At 42.5% G+C, this 13,247-nt stretch overlaps 1 protein-coding gene across 1 annotated transcript in view; it reads right to left on the bottom strand.

Moving 5' to 3' along the window:
- Positions 1-481: 481 nt before the first annotated feature.
- Positions 482-13,247, bottom strand: part of clcn1a (chloride channel, voltage-sensitive 1a) — a 35,452-nt gene continuing 22,686 nt past the window's right edge. The window contains exons 16-24 of the mRNA XM_041955190.1: positions 12,830-12,963; positions 12,543-12,634; positions 11,277-11,348; positions 10,033-10,120; positions 8,684-8,766; positions 5,815-5,859; positions 4,176-4,280; positions 1,447-1,533; positions 482-985 (exon numbers count right to left, since the gene is read on the bottom strand). Coding sequence (XP_041811124.1) covers positions 482-985; positions 1,447-1,533; positions 4,176-4,280; positions 5,815-5,859; positions 8,684-8,766; positions 10,033-10,120; positions 11,277-11,348; positions 12,543-12,634; positions 12,830-12,963 — 1,210 coding nt within the window. The remainder of the gene's footprint in view (positions 986-1,446; positions 1,534-4,175; positions 4,281-5,814; positions 5,860-8,683; positions 8,767-10,032; positions 10,121-11,276; positions 11,349-12,542; positions 12,635-12,829; positions 12,964-13,247) is intronic.

Here is a 13,247-nt window from a genome sequence, read left to right as displayed (position 1 = left end):
TCACTCCCAGACAAGAACATAATCCTGGAGGAAACAGTCAGTTCTTTGGCATAAATATCAAAAACAGGAGATATTGGTAGCAACTTCAGTCTGGGGTTAAACTAATTCAACTTGAGTCTGCACATGTGAAAATCAATGAGGAGGAAGTGCAGCCGGACGAGAATGAAAAAACATACAGATACAGCGAGTATTATGGTAAGGATGTGGTGAGCAGGGCAAAGAAAAAGGACTTTTTCACACCAACTAGAAGAACGACTGTGAAATGAGCGGACAGAATCAGTAAGGGCGGGGTTAACTGCCTAGCTTATTGTAGCTTCAAGCAAACACACTGCTTACTCTGCGTATGTGGTGACAGAAAGAGGTAAATGGGTGTCCAACGACCGGAGCAACAAATTAAGAACAGAAGAAGAAGAAAAAAAACAACTCACACCATTATAAAAGTTCTTCGATATAAAAAACATAACCCTCACTCTGGTCTAATCTAAACCATTGGCTCATCATCGCTGTCTTCATCCCCCTCAAAGAGTCCCTGTCGGGGTCCCATGGTGGAGGAAGGGACGGAGGAGGGAGGGGGAGCGGAGGAAGAGGGGACAGGGGGAGGAGTGGAGGAGGGAGGGAGGGTGAGGTTGCTGTTGTAGCTACAGCTCCTGCTGGTGGAGGTGCAGGCCCCTGCGCTGGTGCTGCTGCCCCCGCCGCTACCTGCGCTGCTGCTCCTTCTCTCCTCCGCCTCCGTCTTCACACCCTCAATCCACACCTCTGTCTCATTCTCTTGGCAGTGATGGTGGTGGTGGTGGTGAGAGGGCGAAGGAGGCTGTGGAGCGGTCGGAGCTGAGGGAGAGGGGGTGGCGGTCAGAGATGAAGACGCAGCGGGAGAAGAGGGCGGAGGTTTAGTGACAGAGTTGTGGTTGCTGATGTCGCGAAAGCTGGCGAGGGGAGGACGCAGCCGGACACCAGAGCGGGTGGAGCCCTCTATAGCTTTCTGGAGCTGGAGGAGGAGGCGGAAGGAGAGTATGAGTAGAGAGAAGAGGAATAAGAGGAAAGAATAGAAAACGAGTGAGGGAGAGGATGGTGGTTAGCGAGGAAGATAGGTTGAGTGACAGAAAAGGAGGAGACGGAGACAATAACAAGTAAAGACAGAAGGAATGAAGTAAATCAGAGATGGCCTGAAGCGCACAGACACGATATTGATTAACAAAATACTCATACATAATTCAAAAAGCTTTATGAGAGTTCAAGGAAAACAGGAGCAAACACCAATTGGATTTTGTTTCCTTCAAAGTCAAAACAGACGAGAGAAGACTTCTAAAAGTTGAGTGCATTAAAAAAAGGAAGAGCGCTTCGATCAATGTGAATCAAATGTACTGTTGAGCTTTTGCTTCCAGGCGACCTTCATTACAAAGAGTTTGAATTTAGAGAAAAACAAAACAAAAAGGCGGAGTTTCTTACCTCTTTGAGCGCCACCACCCCCACCAGTTTGCCGATACTGGTCACATAAGCATGACTTAGGCCCAGCAGTGAGAATAAAGTGTGGGTCTGTGGAGAGGGAGTGAAAAGGTCAAATTATGACAAACTTCTAGCTCTCAGACCAGGACGGATTTTTACATCTGTCTGTGAATCCAGACAATCTACAGGCTCCGCGCTTCTCTGGCAGCTCTGTCTAGACACGATGTCACAGCCACAGAGAGATGAAAGCGGCTTCAGGCGACACAGCAGCACACCTCCATCACCACGTCTCCTTTTGTACACGGATATTAGCATGAGAGTGAAATCACACTGAAGAAAAAAAACACGCTTCAGTATCCTGAAAATATCCTGCAAATCCTGATTCATCATAAAAAGGATTTGAACGTTTCATAGGTATTGTACGATGCAGGAAGAAAAATAGAAGGGAAGTTATTATTACTGGATAAGTTACAATAAAATAATATTGATAAGAAAAATAAACAACATCAATAGGCGGCAGATTTACAAGAATTTGTAAAAAATCTCCAGTTTGGGCAGCTCAATACATTCACAGCATGTTTGGTGGCAAATAGACAACACAGCCGTTTAAACTCTGACGGCACAAAATAGCTCAACAAGTTACCTGAAAAACAATAATCAAAGCAAAGTACAGGAGATGACGAAATGCAAAGAACGAAACTAAACTTTTCACTCAAGGAACAGAAATCATCTCATACTGCAGACATTCCCTTTAACTTTCCAGTTATAATCAGATTTACTGGATGCATACATAATAAACTGCTGGTTATTTTCTTGATTTATTGTTTGGCGAATACCTCTGGGCATCCCAGAGGTATTCGTTTGCTATTATAGACGACGAAGAAAACCACCAAAATATTCACATTAAAGAAGCTGAATTTTATAAATTGTTCCCGATAATTTTTCTGTCTTCCCAACAAACGTTAGTTGTGAGTCCACATGAGATTTTTTACACAGTGAGTTAAAGTGAATTAACCAAAAACAACAACGGAAGAACAAACTTTTCTGCAACACTAATAAAATAAATTATTCTTCTTCACCTGCAGAAGCTTCATGTCAGACAGAACTGCTCAGAGTTCACAGCAGTGGACTGCAGGTTAGAGACGAGCTGGTTATTAACGAGTGAAGACTCATCTCTGACTTGCATCCGTGCTCAATAAAGACCGATTCCTGACTGTTAGCACACAGAGTGAACATGAAACACATGTACAAAAACAAAAATTGCTTCACCAGGACCACCTCCTTAAGCAACTACTGTCGAGTGGTCATTGAGCGAAGCCTTTAGCGTCCTGCCTCTGCTGCAGTGGAGCCTCTCTGTGTTTGTAGGATCAGCTCTCAGGAGCTAAATCAATTGTGAGGCATTAAATGTGGCTGCTTCCGTTGTTTACTTCTCTGGAAGGAGTAATGGTTTTAAAAAATGGAAGCCTGCCTCACAATGAGTGTTAACAAACGAAAACTTCCCTCATCTACAAGCAACGGGCTCAAGTCCTGCATATAAATGTTTGGGTGTTTATGTAATAACGCCTCCGTCTACTGACTGCTGCAAATAAGATTCGGTTCTCAATCGAACAATGAAAAGCTGTTGAGTCCTCCTCCATTTAGTCAGACGACAGCGTGTGAATAAATCCAAGTCTTCACCGAGTGTTCTTCATGTGCAATTACCCCTCTGTCAAGGTTATTCACATCCTCGGCTGAATGAGACTTTACAGAGGTAAACAACTTAAGGAGCCGAATGTGGGAACATCAACAAAAGACTTGACGATTGCTCAAGGTGCTGAACCCCATTTATATGCTTCTTTGCTTGCTTAATACCTGTGACAAAAAAAACATAAACTCTTGTCCACGGTGAATTTACACTTTGCAATAAAATCAACCGCCGGCTGTCCATCCGAGTAATTTCATGCAGATTATGAGGTAATGAATAATAAATTTGAATGAAAATGGAAAAAAATGACAATATTTCCTCAGTGTCTTTGAATATTTTCATGTTGGCTTGAGATATTTTCTTTTTTTAAATGCCACAATAAATAGTGGTGGAAATGAGATGATTGGATGAATAAGAATTGGCTGAGGCTCATACAAACGTGTGTTTCCTGTTCATAACACTGGAAAAGCAAACAAGGTTGACTCTGTGACCACTCGAACAGTTTCTCTATGCTGCTACGGACTTTTTTTTTAATATATAAAACATATAGAAAAGGATTTCTGCAGCAGAAGTTTCAGCAGTAACTGGTTCCCACAAACTGCTGCTGACTGAAGAGGTGTCTCATGTCCACAAGGGGCTACACCAACAATTCATAATCACAAGAATATAGTGCTCAATATAGTGAGCACTTCAAACATTAAAATATAATTCAGCACTAATTTCAGAGGCAAATTTGTGCCAGTGCTGCTGCGGCCATTGCACAAGCCCAGAGAGATGACAGTGTCCTTTAAATCATGAAGAAACAGAGAAAATGCCTTTCTACATACACATAACACATAATTCCTGGATAGTTGTTGACTTTTATTATTGACTTTTTGACCAATTGTAGCGCTACTGCTAAATATAACTATTGTAACTGTCAACCCATGGGTTCACACACACCACCCTGTTCTCGTAGAAGCTGAATTACAGAATTACGATGACTCACAGAGCCGTTGAGACCGCTGACCTCTGTGATGCCCGTTTATCTTTGCGTTTCCCCACCAACCTTGTGTAATGACGTTCTCTCAACAAGCTGGAAAGGGGAGGGGTCTACTCGTATGTCATCGATTTCCATCGGCTTGTCCATCTCTGCCTCTTCCCACGCTTTGATCTGCGGCAGCAAATAAGAAACGACGTCAGAGAGGTGGACGGGTCGGCGTTAGTTCAGAGTGGGAAAAATCTCACGGTGGGAAAAATCCCTTCTTTCATTCAAAAGTATGAGTTCAGACAGAGGTAAAGATCTGCATTTATTTTTATGATGGGCCATGCACGGTACATGCAGATTAAACCATTATGCAGCAATAAAAATCACTGAGTAATATGTTTGGCTAAAACTGAAGGTGTGTGAGCTTGTGCAGTGCGTGTGTGTGTGTGTGTGTGTGTGTGTGGCTGCAGGAGGGAGAAGCCAGTTAGCTCCATGTACGAGAGTTCTGCAGCTGTGAAAAACCTTGAAACCCTGTGTTGCGTCCTTGCGTGTCACCAGTGTCCCCTCTGAGATTTAGGATGTCTGACACCTTTTAGCCTCTCTATGGATTTTACCTACAAGCCTCAGCCTGCTGTGACAGGGGCAGCAGTCTTGTAGAATTTACAGGGCGATGTTACGGGGCATTTTGGGAAAGTGCCAGGAGGAGGAAAGGGAGCAGACAGAACAGGACTGGAGGGCACAATATTGTTTGGGTGCTCTTAACAAAAAAAGATGTCTCATTTACAATTCCGGCTGTGTTCACGCTGCAGCTGAAAAGTGCCCCAATTCTGAGTGTCGTCCTCAAATGTGACACAGATCTCTAACACCTGTGACCTACATGTGACGTGGATTTGAATGCTAATATTGAGATTTGCCAGCACTGACTACATGGTAAGCAAACCTTAGAGCACTCAGTCGGGACTGTTTTCTTGGCAAAGCCAGCCTTGGCAAGGAGAAAAACAACAATGGTGAGATGGGAAACAAGTTAATTTGATCAATGCTGGCAGAGACATATCGATTCAGAACTAAAAAGCTCATAATATACCAAAATATGATTAAAACAGCTGCAATTTTGTGTTTGTCTCTCTGCTAATGTGTTTTTAGATGCATGTCAGGTCATACTGCTTATTGACGGATACAGACTTCTCATTTCTGATGTTTTAAAATCTGATTTTCTCTCCATTTTTAAGGGTGAAGTTTATGTCTGTCTGTATTTAATCACGCAGAGAGGTTTGGTTTTATATTCCCTGGTTCCATTTCTGCTGCCACTCCAACAGTCAAGTCAGTTTCATCTACATAGCGTCAAATCATAACGGAAGGTATCTCAGGGGACTTTTAATGTAGAGCAGGTTTACACTGCACTCGTTATAATATCAATCACAGAGACGCAACATTCCCTCCATGACCAAGCATGTGGCAACAGTGGTAAGGAAAAATTTCCTTTTAACAGGCAGAAACCTGCAGCAGAACCAGGTTCTGGTTTCTGATTGTCTTGCTTAATAGTGTTTTCGTAAACAGGAAGTAGCTCCACGTGGACTTGGCTGCAGAGGACTCATTCTCAGGACTCAAGGTTTGGTGACTCGATACAGGTGTGTCAGTATTTGATCACCATGCTGTAAATAATTAAGGAGACGTCTCTGTAAAACCATGCAAATGCATCGTCCCTCCACCTTCACCGTACCTCCTCTGGTGTCATCGTGTCTGACAGGGGAGGGGGACAGGGCTCCTGGAGGAAAAAAAAAGGAAGAGACAGATGAGAGATATGTTTGTGAGTGATTTTATAAAAGCGTCCTCTGTCACTTGTGTCCCTTTTAGCCGGGATGGATGTCACCTCTAAATCGAGAAAGCCCATCTGAATGTTACATGAGGGAGCGAAGGGACAGCACAATCTGTTTCAAATCGGGTGACATATAACAATAAGATAATAATGCATTGCAATGTAGAAAATATCAATATTACAAGCAAGTACAGCGGCTGATTTTTCTGTGTCTAAAACTGTCTATGTCTAATAATTTCAGTGTTTTTGCAGCAATTGTGACAAATCACAGTGTTTTGTATTGGGGCTGCTGTTACCCAGTTTCTTTGTTCGTCTTTGAGCCCCACAGCACATCCAGCAGCTTTGTGAGTAAACTGGATGCACAGGGTGAAATTCAGGCCAACACCTGCTGTGACCTGTTTTATTAAAATCTGAATTTATTAGCAACTCATCTCTCATTCATTCTCAGCTGCTTCTGTCCTTGAAGCAACAAAAATAACGTTAGCGTGCTAACAGGGTGCGATAGTTGTCCAGTCACAGCGGGGAGTGAACTTTTTATGTCAATTAAACACATACACACAAATGAATGGAGGGTGGAGCACATTCACAAGATCCCTTGTTATTTTCAACTCACCTCCCTCTGCACCCTGTGTTTTCTTGATTTTTTTTATCACTGCTACCAGAGCAACTGTATTAATGCAAGAATTAACAAGATGCTGACACTATCACACCAGCCAGGTTATATTCTAAAGGTCAGTGTTTGATTACCTGGCTGGTAAAGTAGACAAACAACAGAATTCAGCCATGGTTCGGTTTGATTGTTGGTGGCAATTTCCTACTGTGAGTCTATTTGATATTCAGAGCTGTAGTATTGTGGCTCGGTGCTGTAGAAACAATCCCCCTGCAGGAACAGGACTGAAGCCAAAAACATAATAGAGAATCAGACTGGTAATTTACAAGCCACAGCAGTGGGCACAACAGAAATCAAATTCTAATCTTGCAAGCTTACAAGCATATGCTTCTTTCCAATGTGGTGTTCATTCCTGCTCCTGCTATAAACACATGACATGTATTGCTTTCCCTGTGAGCCAGGCTCACCGCCAAGCTGAATAATAACTCTACCTCCAGTATCTGGCTTCCCCATTTCCATATGAGAGAGGGTTGAAAAAAAAGATGCTCGACTTCGGGGAGTATGTCTGAGGATGAGGAAGCAGTTGTGTATTCATGTGCCTCCGTCAATCAGATAAGCGCGTATGCCTGCCTGAATAGAAAGCAGACCCCATGATGAAAAATTCACCCGGTAAAAAATAATGGATAAATATTTATATCGTAGCAGTGCCAGTGTGAGGACATGAGTTTTGGGATGGCTTTGCCAAATGGATGGGGGGGTTATTTGCATTTCAATGATTCATAACACAAGGGGAAATTTCTTGACTACTGAGCACACTCCAGACATCTCTACGTAGTTAGCTGAACAGAGGAAAGGGCACAAAGGTTTACAAAGACAGAGAACACACAGACGTGTTGAAACACGAGACGTAAGCGAGCAAGATTTACAACATGGCGTGCAGAGTAGAGACGAATTGTAACACATTCTTCGTGCCAGTGTACACACAAGTATGCTTTGGACTGGACAGACATGCAGTCATTTACCCTGCATTCCCTAGCCTCTTACTCTAACCTTAACTATCACAATTAAATGCGTAACCTCAACCCTCACCCTAACCTAAACCTAATCCAACATAACCTTTAATACCAAGTCTGAACCCTCAAAGACCCCCAAAATCTCCCTATTTTCAGAAATGTCTTCACTCCCAAGCTCTAAATCTCAAATTGTCTCTCACAAAGATATATATAGGTACAGTGATCCCTCGCTATAACGCGGTTTACTTTTCACGGTTTCGCTACTTCACGGATTTGCATCGTGCATTGTGTTCTGCATTCTGATTGGCTAAAAAGTCACTCCGCTTCTTCTCTACCTGTGCGTCAATAACGTTGCAGTTTAATATGTACATGTACGTAAAACAGCTCGCCAAATTTACATTACGTTCGTGCAAATTCTCATGCAATTTCGAGTTTTGCCTATCACTATGTTCTTCTCCCGAACAAACACACCTGCACCGCGGGCTTCAAAAGAAGAAAACACTGCAGAGCGGAGTCAGGATGCAGCGGCTCAGTCTGAAGAGCAGTGAAATACACCTGAGTCACTATTTGTCCGACTGTACTTTGTATTTTTTCATAATCATTTTTAATTTTCTCCCGTTTAATCCAATTACTCGGGTTGCGGTGGGCGGTGCTAATCTCCGCAATTTGAAGCCTTCTGTTCACATCGATGATTAAAATGATTATTTGACAGTACAGTACAGAAATTATTTGTTAAAAAAAAACGTTTCTAAAGTACTTTTATTTGTGAAACAAATGCTTGAGCCTGTAAAATGGTTTGGTCTTTCTTTTCAATGTATAATAGAGTATTTAATTGTATAATAATTGTAAAAAAAAAAAAAAAAAGGATTCTACTTCACGGATTTTGCCTATCACGGGTTCTTTTTGGAACGTAACCCCCGCGAAAAACAAGGGTATACTGTATACAAGGAGACACACACACACACATCAACTTTGGTCACTTTTGGGCACATTACACAGACTTAAAATCATTTCTGCCTAGCTAACACTTAACCACTGACACAAAAATTTTCCAACTGGGGACAGGAACGTCCCTCATTAACTGGTCTTTTGTCTGCACTTTGTCCCCGGAAGCAGCCTATGTCAGAAACAAACACACACACACACACACCTGTGACTGTCCCTCTGTCTGTCTGTTCTCAGAGTTGAAGAGATTCCTGAGTGTCGTCCTCACAGACTGTAGAGGACCTTTTTCTGGGAGGGAGGGAGGGAGGGAGAGGGAGAGAGGTGAGGAGGGAGATGCAGTGGGTGAAGGTCAATAATTTATACAAATGCAGCCTTCGAAAGACTTAAAGCTGCTGGCGAAAATAACCTGAAAATAAACTGCAAACAGAGAGGCTGCGACAACCCTGCGACTCCTTATTGTTGTTGCCTGGATACCACTTCACCGGGAGACGGTCTGTTGTTGTTGTGTGACAGGCTACTGAGGAGTTTACTGTGCCACAATGCACAGTCACACTCCATCTGGCTACTCGCAATGAACACGCTGCCAAACGGTCCCTCATTGCTGTTAGGGTTGCAGAGTTATTAATTCCAATCTTTTGACATCTGTTGCGGTCTGAGACAAACAGACTTGTTCGAGTCGATGTGGCAAACAGTGTGAAAGACTGACAATTTAATAAACAGACATTTTGACCTTTAATCTAGTGAAGTAAATGGTTGGAAGGACATATGGTCAGCTACCAGCTAGGAATTACTGTCCTTTAGCATTAGCAAGTTATCACTTCTTACCACTTTACAGTATGAAGGGAAGAGATGAGAACTAATGTAACACTCATCAACATAAATAAACAACTGAACAGAAGGAAAAAAATAAATGTATGGGATGTTGTTATGTTTGAAATACATATATGGGTTGGATTTAAAGCACTATTGCTGTCGTTCTACAGACTGTGAAGCATAGCGTTGCTCCTTATGATGAGATTAATTCCCATGTTTTCTCTTTTCATACTTAATAAGCGCCAACAAGATGTGTTTGAGTCCTCTGGGCACGGATGTACTTCACACATATGAGAACCTGGTGAGGTTCATAGACCATCTGGGCTCTGACTAAATGCTTAGTCATATCAGTTGACATATTTTTCTGACAAGTTAGAGAAACAGAGTAAAGAATAAATCCTATTACATCACCCGAGTGAGAAAAAAGTTGTCAGAAGGAATCAATATTACGAAGACAAGCCCCATAAGGCTTTCACCGGCCAGCCTCGACTGTGTCACACATAACTTCAGCAGAAACATGATTAGAGGGTTAACAAACAGGTGATACAAAGACAGCAACACAGAGTAGGAACAGTCTTTATCCTCTGTGCACCTGGCAGAAGCTGTTCATGCTTTTATCTCATGTTATTAAGACTATGGTAATTCCATTTCTTCCTTTTCCCAGAGGCAGCTAGTGCAGGGATGACGTATGACTATGACACCTCTACTGAGAAAACTAAAAATGCACTCCTCTCAGCTCACCAGGAACAGGAGCAGTGTGGTTTGAAGAAGACTCCTGAGGTTTTGATGGAGGCAGGGGACCGTTCCTCTCCTCCTGCACCGGGCTGCCCTGCAGACAGCAAATACATGTGACTTAGTAAGCCCTATTAATAAAGCACCTTTCAAAACAAATGGAACTGCTGTTTTATCTCAAGATGAGATAAAAATGGTTTAAAGGTACAATGTGTAAGAATTGGCCACCTGTTGATGGTTGCTGCCGACAAATAGATGGTCGCATATTACCAAAGTAACTGCTCACTTTGCTCTTTGCTGTGGCTATCTTAGGCTGTGGCTATTAGCTGCCGTTAGCTCAGTTAGCTGTGCAGCTAGTGGCCCTATTAGTTGACTAACTGTGTCCCAGCAGAGAGCTCAGAGCACCGGGGGATTGTTGCCGTTTACACCGCAGGCAACCGAACCGGGCTCAGTCGCCTCCCAGTGAACACGACTATTTCGGACCAAACACAGCCTCTGAGGTCGGTTTGATGAACGGGAGAACGGTGACGAGGTGGTTTATAGCAGCTCCGACATGGACTCCGACTCCATGGACGATGAAGACACAGCAGACCGGGACAGGAGAGCAGTGAACCCGGAAGGTCGGTCATCAGCAGCGTGGAAAAGAAGCAGAATATTTTCACATCTGACTCGGAGAACCAAACCAGAGTTGGTGATTGTTTGACATTGGAAAGAGACGACAGTTTCAGGGAGTTTAATGTTGTTTCTGTTGAGTTTGATTGAAGTGTGTTTTAAGACGAGTTAACTTTGCAAATAAGTTCATCATAGTTTGGCAAAACAGAGAAATTGAATTCAGAAGGTGAAGGGTTGTATTTTTTTGTTTAACTTGAAAATTTGTGTAAGAATATTACCTATTTGATATTTTGTTAATACATTTTTCCTATTTATTAGACAAGCTTCAGCAGATCTTTGCAGCACAACACAAACAGAACTGTTTTTTCCTCACATTCTCTTTATAAGTTCATTTTTTGAACCTGTTAAACTAAAATTCTGCCCATATCTCACACATTGTACATTAAAAACTGAAATCAAAACAAGCTTTCAGTGAATAAAAGGCAACTTGTGGCATTAAAACTGAGGGAGACGGCTACAGAGAATCACAGCACCAATGATGATGGTGGCCAGCAGTAAAAGGTAAAACATATCATCCACCTTGGACTGTAAAGGCTCTACAAAGGAACAAACACAGATGGCTTGAAAACAAAGAGCCCCACCTTCTCCTCATCGTCCTCCTCCTCCTCATCTACGAAGGCGAAGGATTCCCAGCTGTGTTTCTGAGACTGGTTCTGCTCCTGTAGGCTCTGACCCTGAATCCAAATCCAGGTAAACAGATCAATATAAACTGGTGACGTCTCTGTATCTGAATCAAGCTATTGTATTGTGTTTAATTTCTGCTGTATATAGACTCATCTTGAAAACCATTAAAACATTTTTACACACAGAGTTCATGTTTCTTCTTTTGGCCATCTTAGGTGAAATACAATATGTTTGACTTTCCTGTGTGGAGTCAATACTAAAAAATCCAGAGTTTCCTTTCATGGTATTTTTAATCATCAAATCACAGGTCTGAGGACAGGATAGGATTAGATCCAAGTAAGAGTATTTAAATCCCCAATTACATGTAAGACTGAAACCAGAATATTCTAACACCGGTGGCTTGAATTCATTCGCTCTCATTTTCTGTCTCTCCATGGAAACACAGGCAGAAACAGGAGGCACTCATGCAGCCTCATTTACTGACACAATCAAGCCAATTATTGTATTAACGACGACATTTATATCTGCATTCCAAATAACCCACAGAAGGTAATCTGCTGTGTACATATGAAGCTTTTATAACATTGAATATAAAGTATAACGTCTGCATACTGATATCCACCACCACAACATCATGATTCACATCTCACAAGGTCACACAAGGACTCAAACTCGGTCTGATCCGCCTTAAAGTAAATCTGTTAGAAAACACAAAGAAGTCAGTTTAAAGTCCTTGACTTCTGAACATTAAAGTATAACTTTCGTTTTTTACAACCTGGACCTTATTTCTAGCATTACATACGCCCATTTACTCACCCAGACAACTTTGGTGGCATTTGGAGTCGTTTTGAAGAAATTAGCCCCAGAGGAGCGGCGCGTATATCCGTATAATGTGAGTACTCGGGGCATCCATGCGCAGCCTCTATATAACGCATAATCTGCAGAAACTCGTTCATATTCCAATATTTAGTTATGATATGCTGGTGCTATTCCCCTCTGAGCCGGCGGTCGGCTAGTTTAGCTGTAGCTTGGCACAGCTTTGGTTCGTTATTGCGTATTCGTAGCCGACCGCCGCAGAGTCAGCCGTGTTGTGGCTGGCTGCTTGCAGCGCCCGGCGTTCGGTAATGACATCATCCACGTCAGAGGCAGTTGCCTAGAGACGCCGGATGTTGATAACATGCCACCACAGTTCACAGAGTAAGATGGTTTCTGACTGTGCTCACCTGCATCAGGAGCCTTCTCTCTGGTGACAACCACCAATCACAGAGAGCCAGAAGCTCCAACCTGTCAATGCTGCCCAACAGGATCATAGAATCTAGAAGCAAGAGGAAACATCACTTGGACAACCACACAGATTAAACTACCTTGCTTATTTTCATGATTTCATTCACACTTTGACAATAAACATTCTCTTCTCTTTGTTAATATGTTATTCATTACGTAGATGATGGCAGTAACTCTACAACCCGAGGACAGCCGTTAAGAATAAATTCAGAATGAACTCTTTTACCTTTTGAGTCGACCAGTGGGATTGACTTGAGTGACGAGGAGTCCAGCAGGAGTTTGACTTCCCTGTACGTGGACTGAGACGATATAAACTTCACTTTTCTCACCATGATGTCTTCTACAAAGATGTTGTACTGGCTGTAGAACAGACACAGATTCAGCAGTGGAATGAAACAACTTGTCAGCACTTGTGTTTATCCATGTATCCAAGAAATATATGCAGATAAAGCTGTGAAACACAAACGCAGCCCTGAGCTCTCTACCAGCACATCTGCCTTCATCATTTGGAAGTACAGCTGTTGGATGTTTCAGCATATAAGATGCTGCAGCTCTGGAATTGCAGGATGGAAATTATCTAAAAGCAATACAAGAAGGAACCATCTGCTGTGTTGGCCATTTGGCAGCTCAGCTCAGCAGGGGAG

The sequence above is a fragment of the Chelmon rostratus genome, chromosome 16, assembly GCF_017976325.1.
Source record: "Chelmon rostratus isolate fCheRos1 chromosome 16, fCheRos1.pri, whole genome shotgun sequence".
NCBI lineage: Eukaryota > Metazoa > Chordata > Actinopteri > Chaetodontiformes > Chaetodontidae > Chelmon > Chelmon rostratus.
This window is presented reverse-complemented; position numbering and strand designations above follow the sequence as displayed.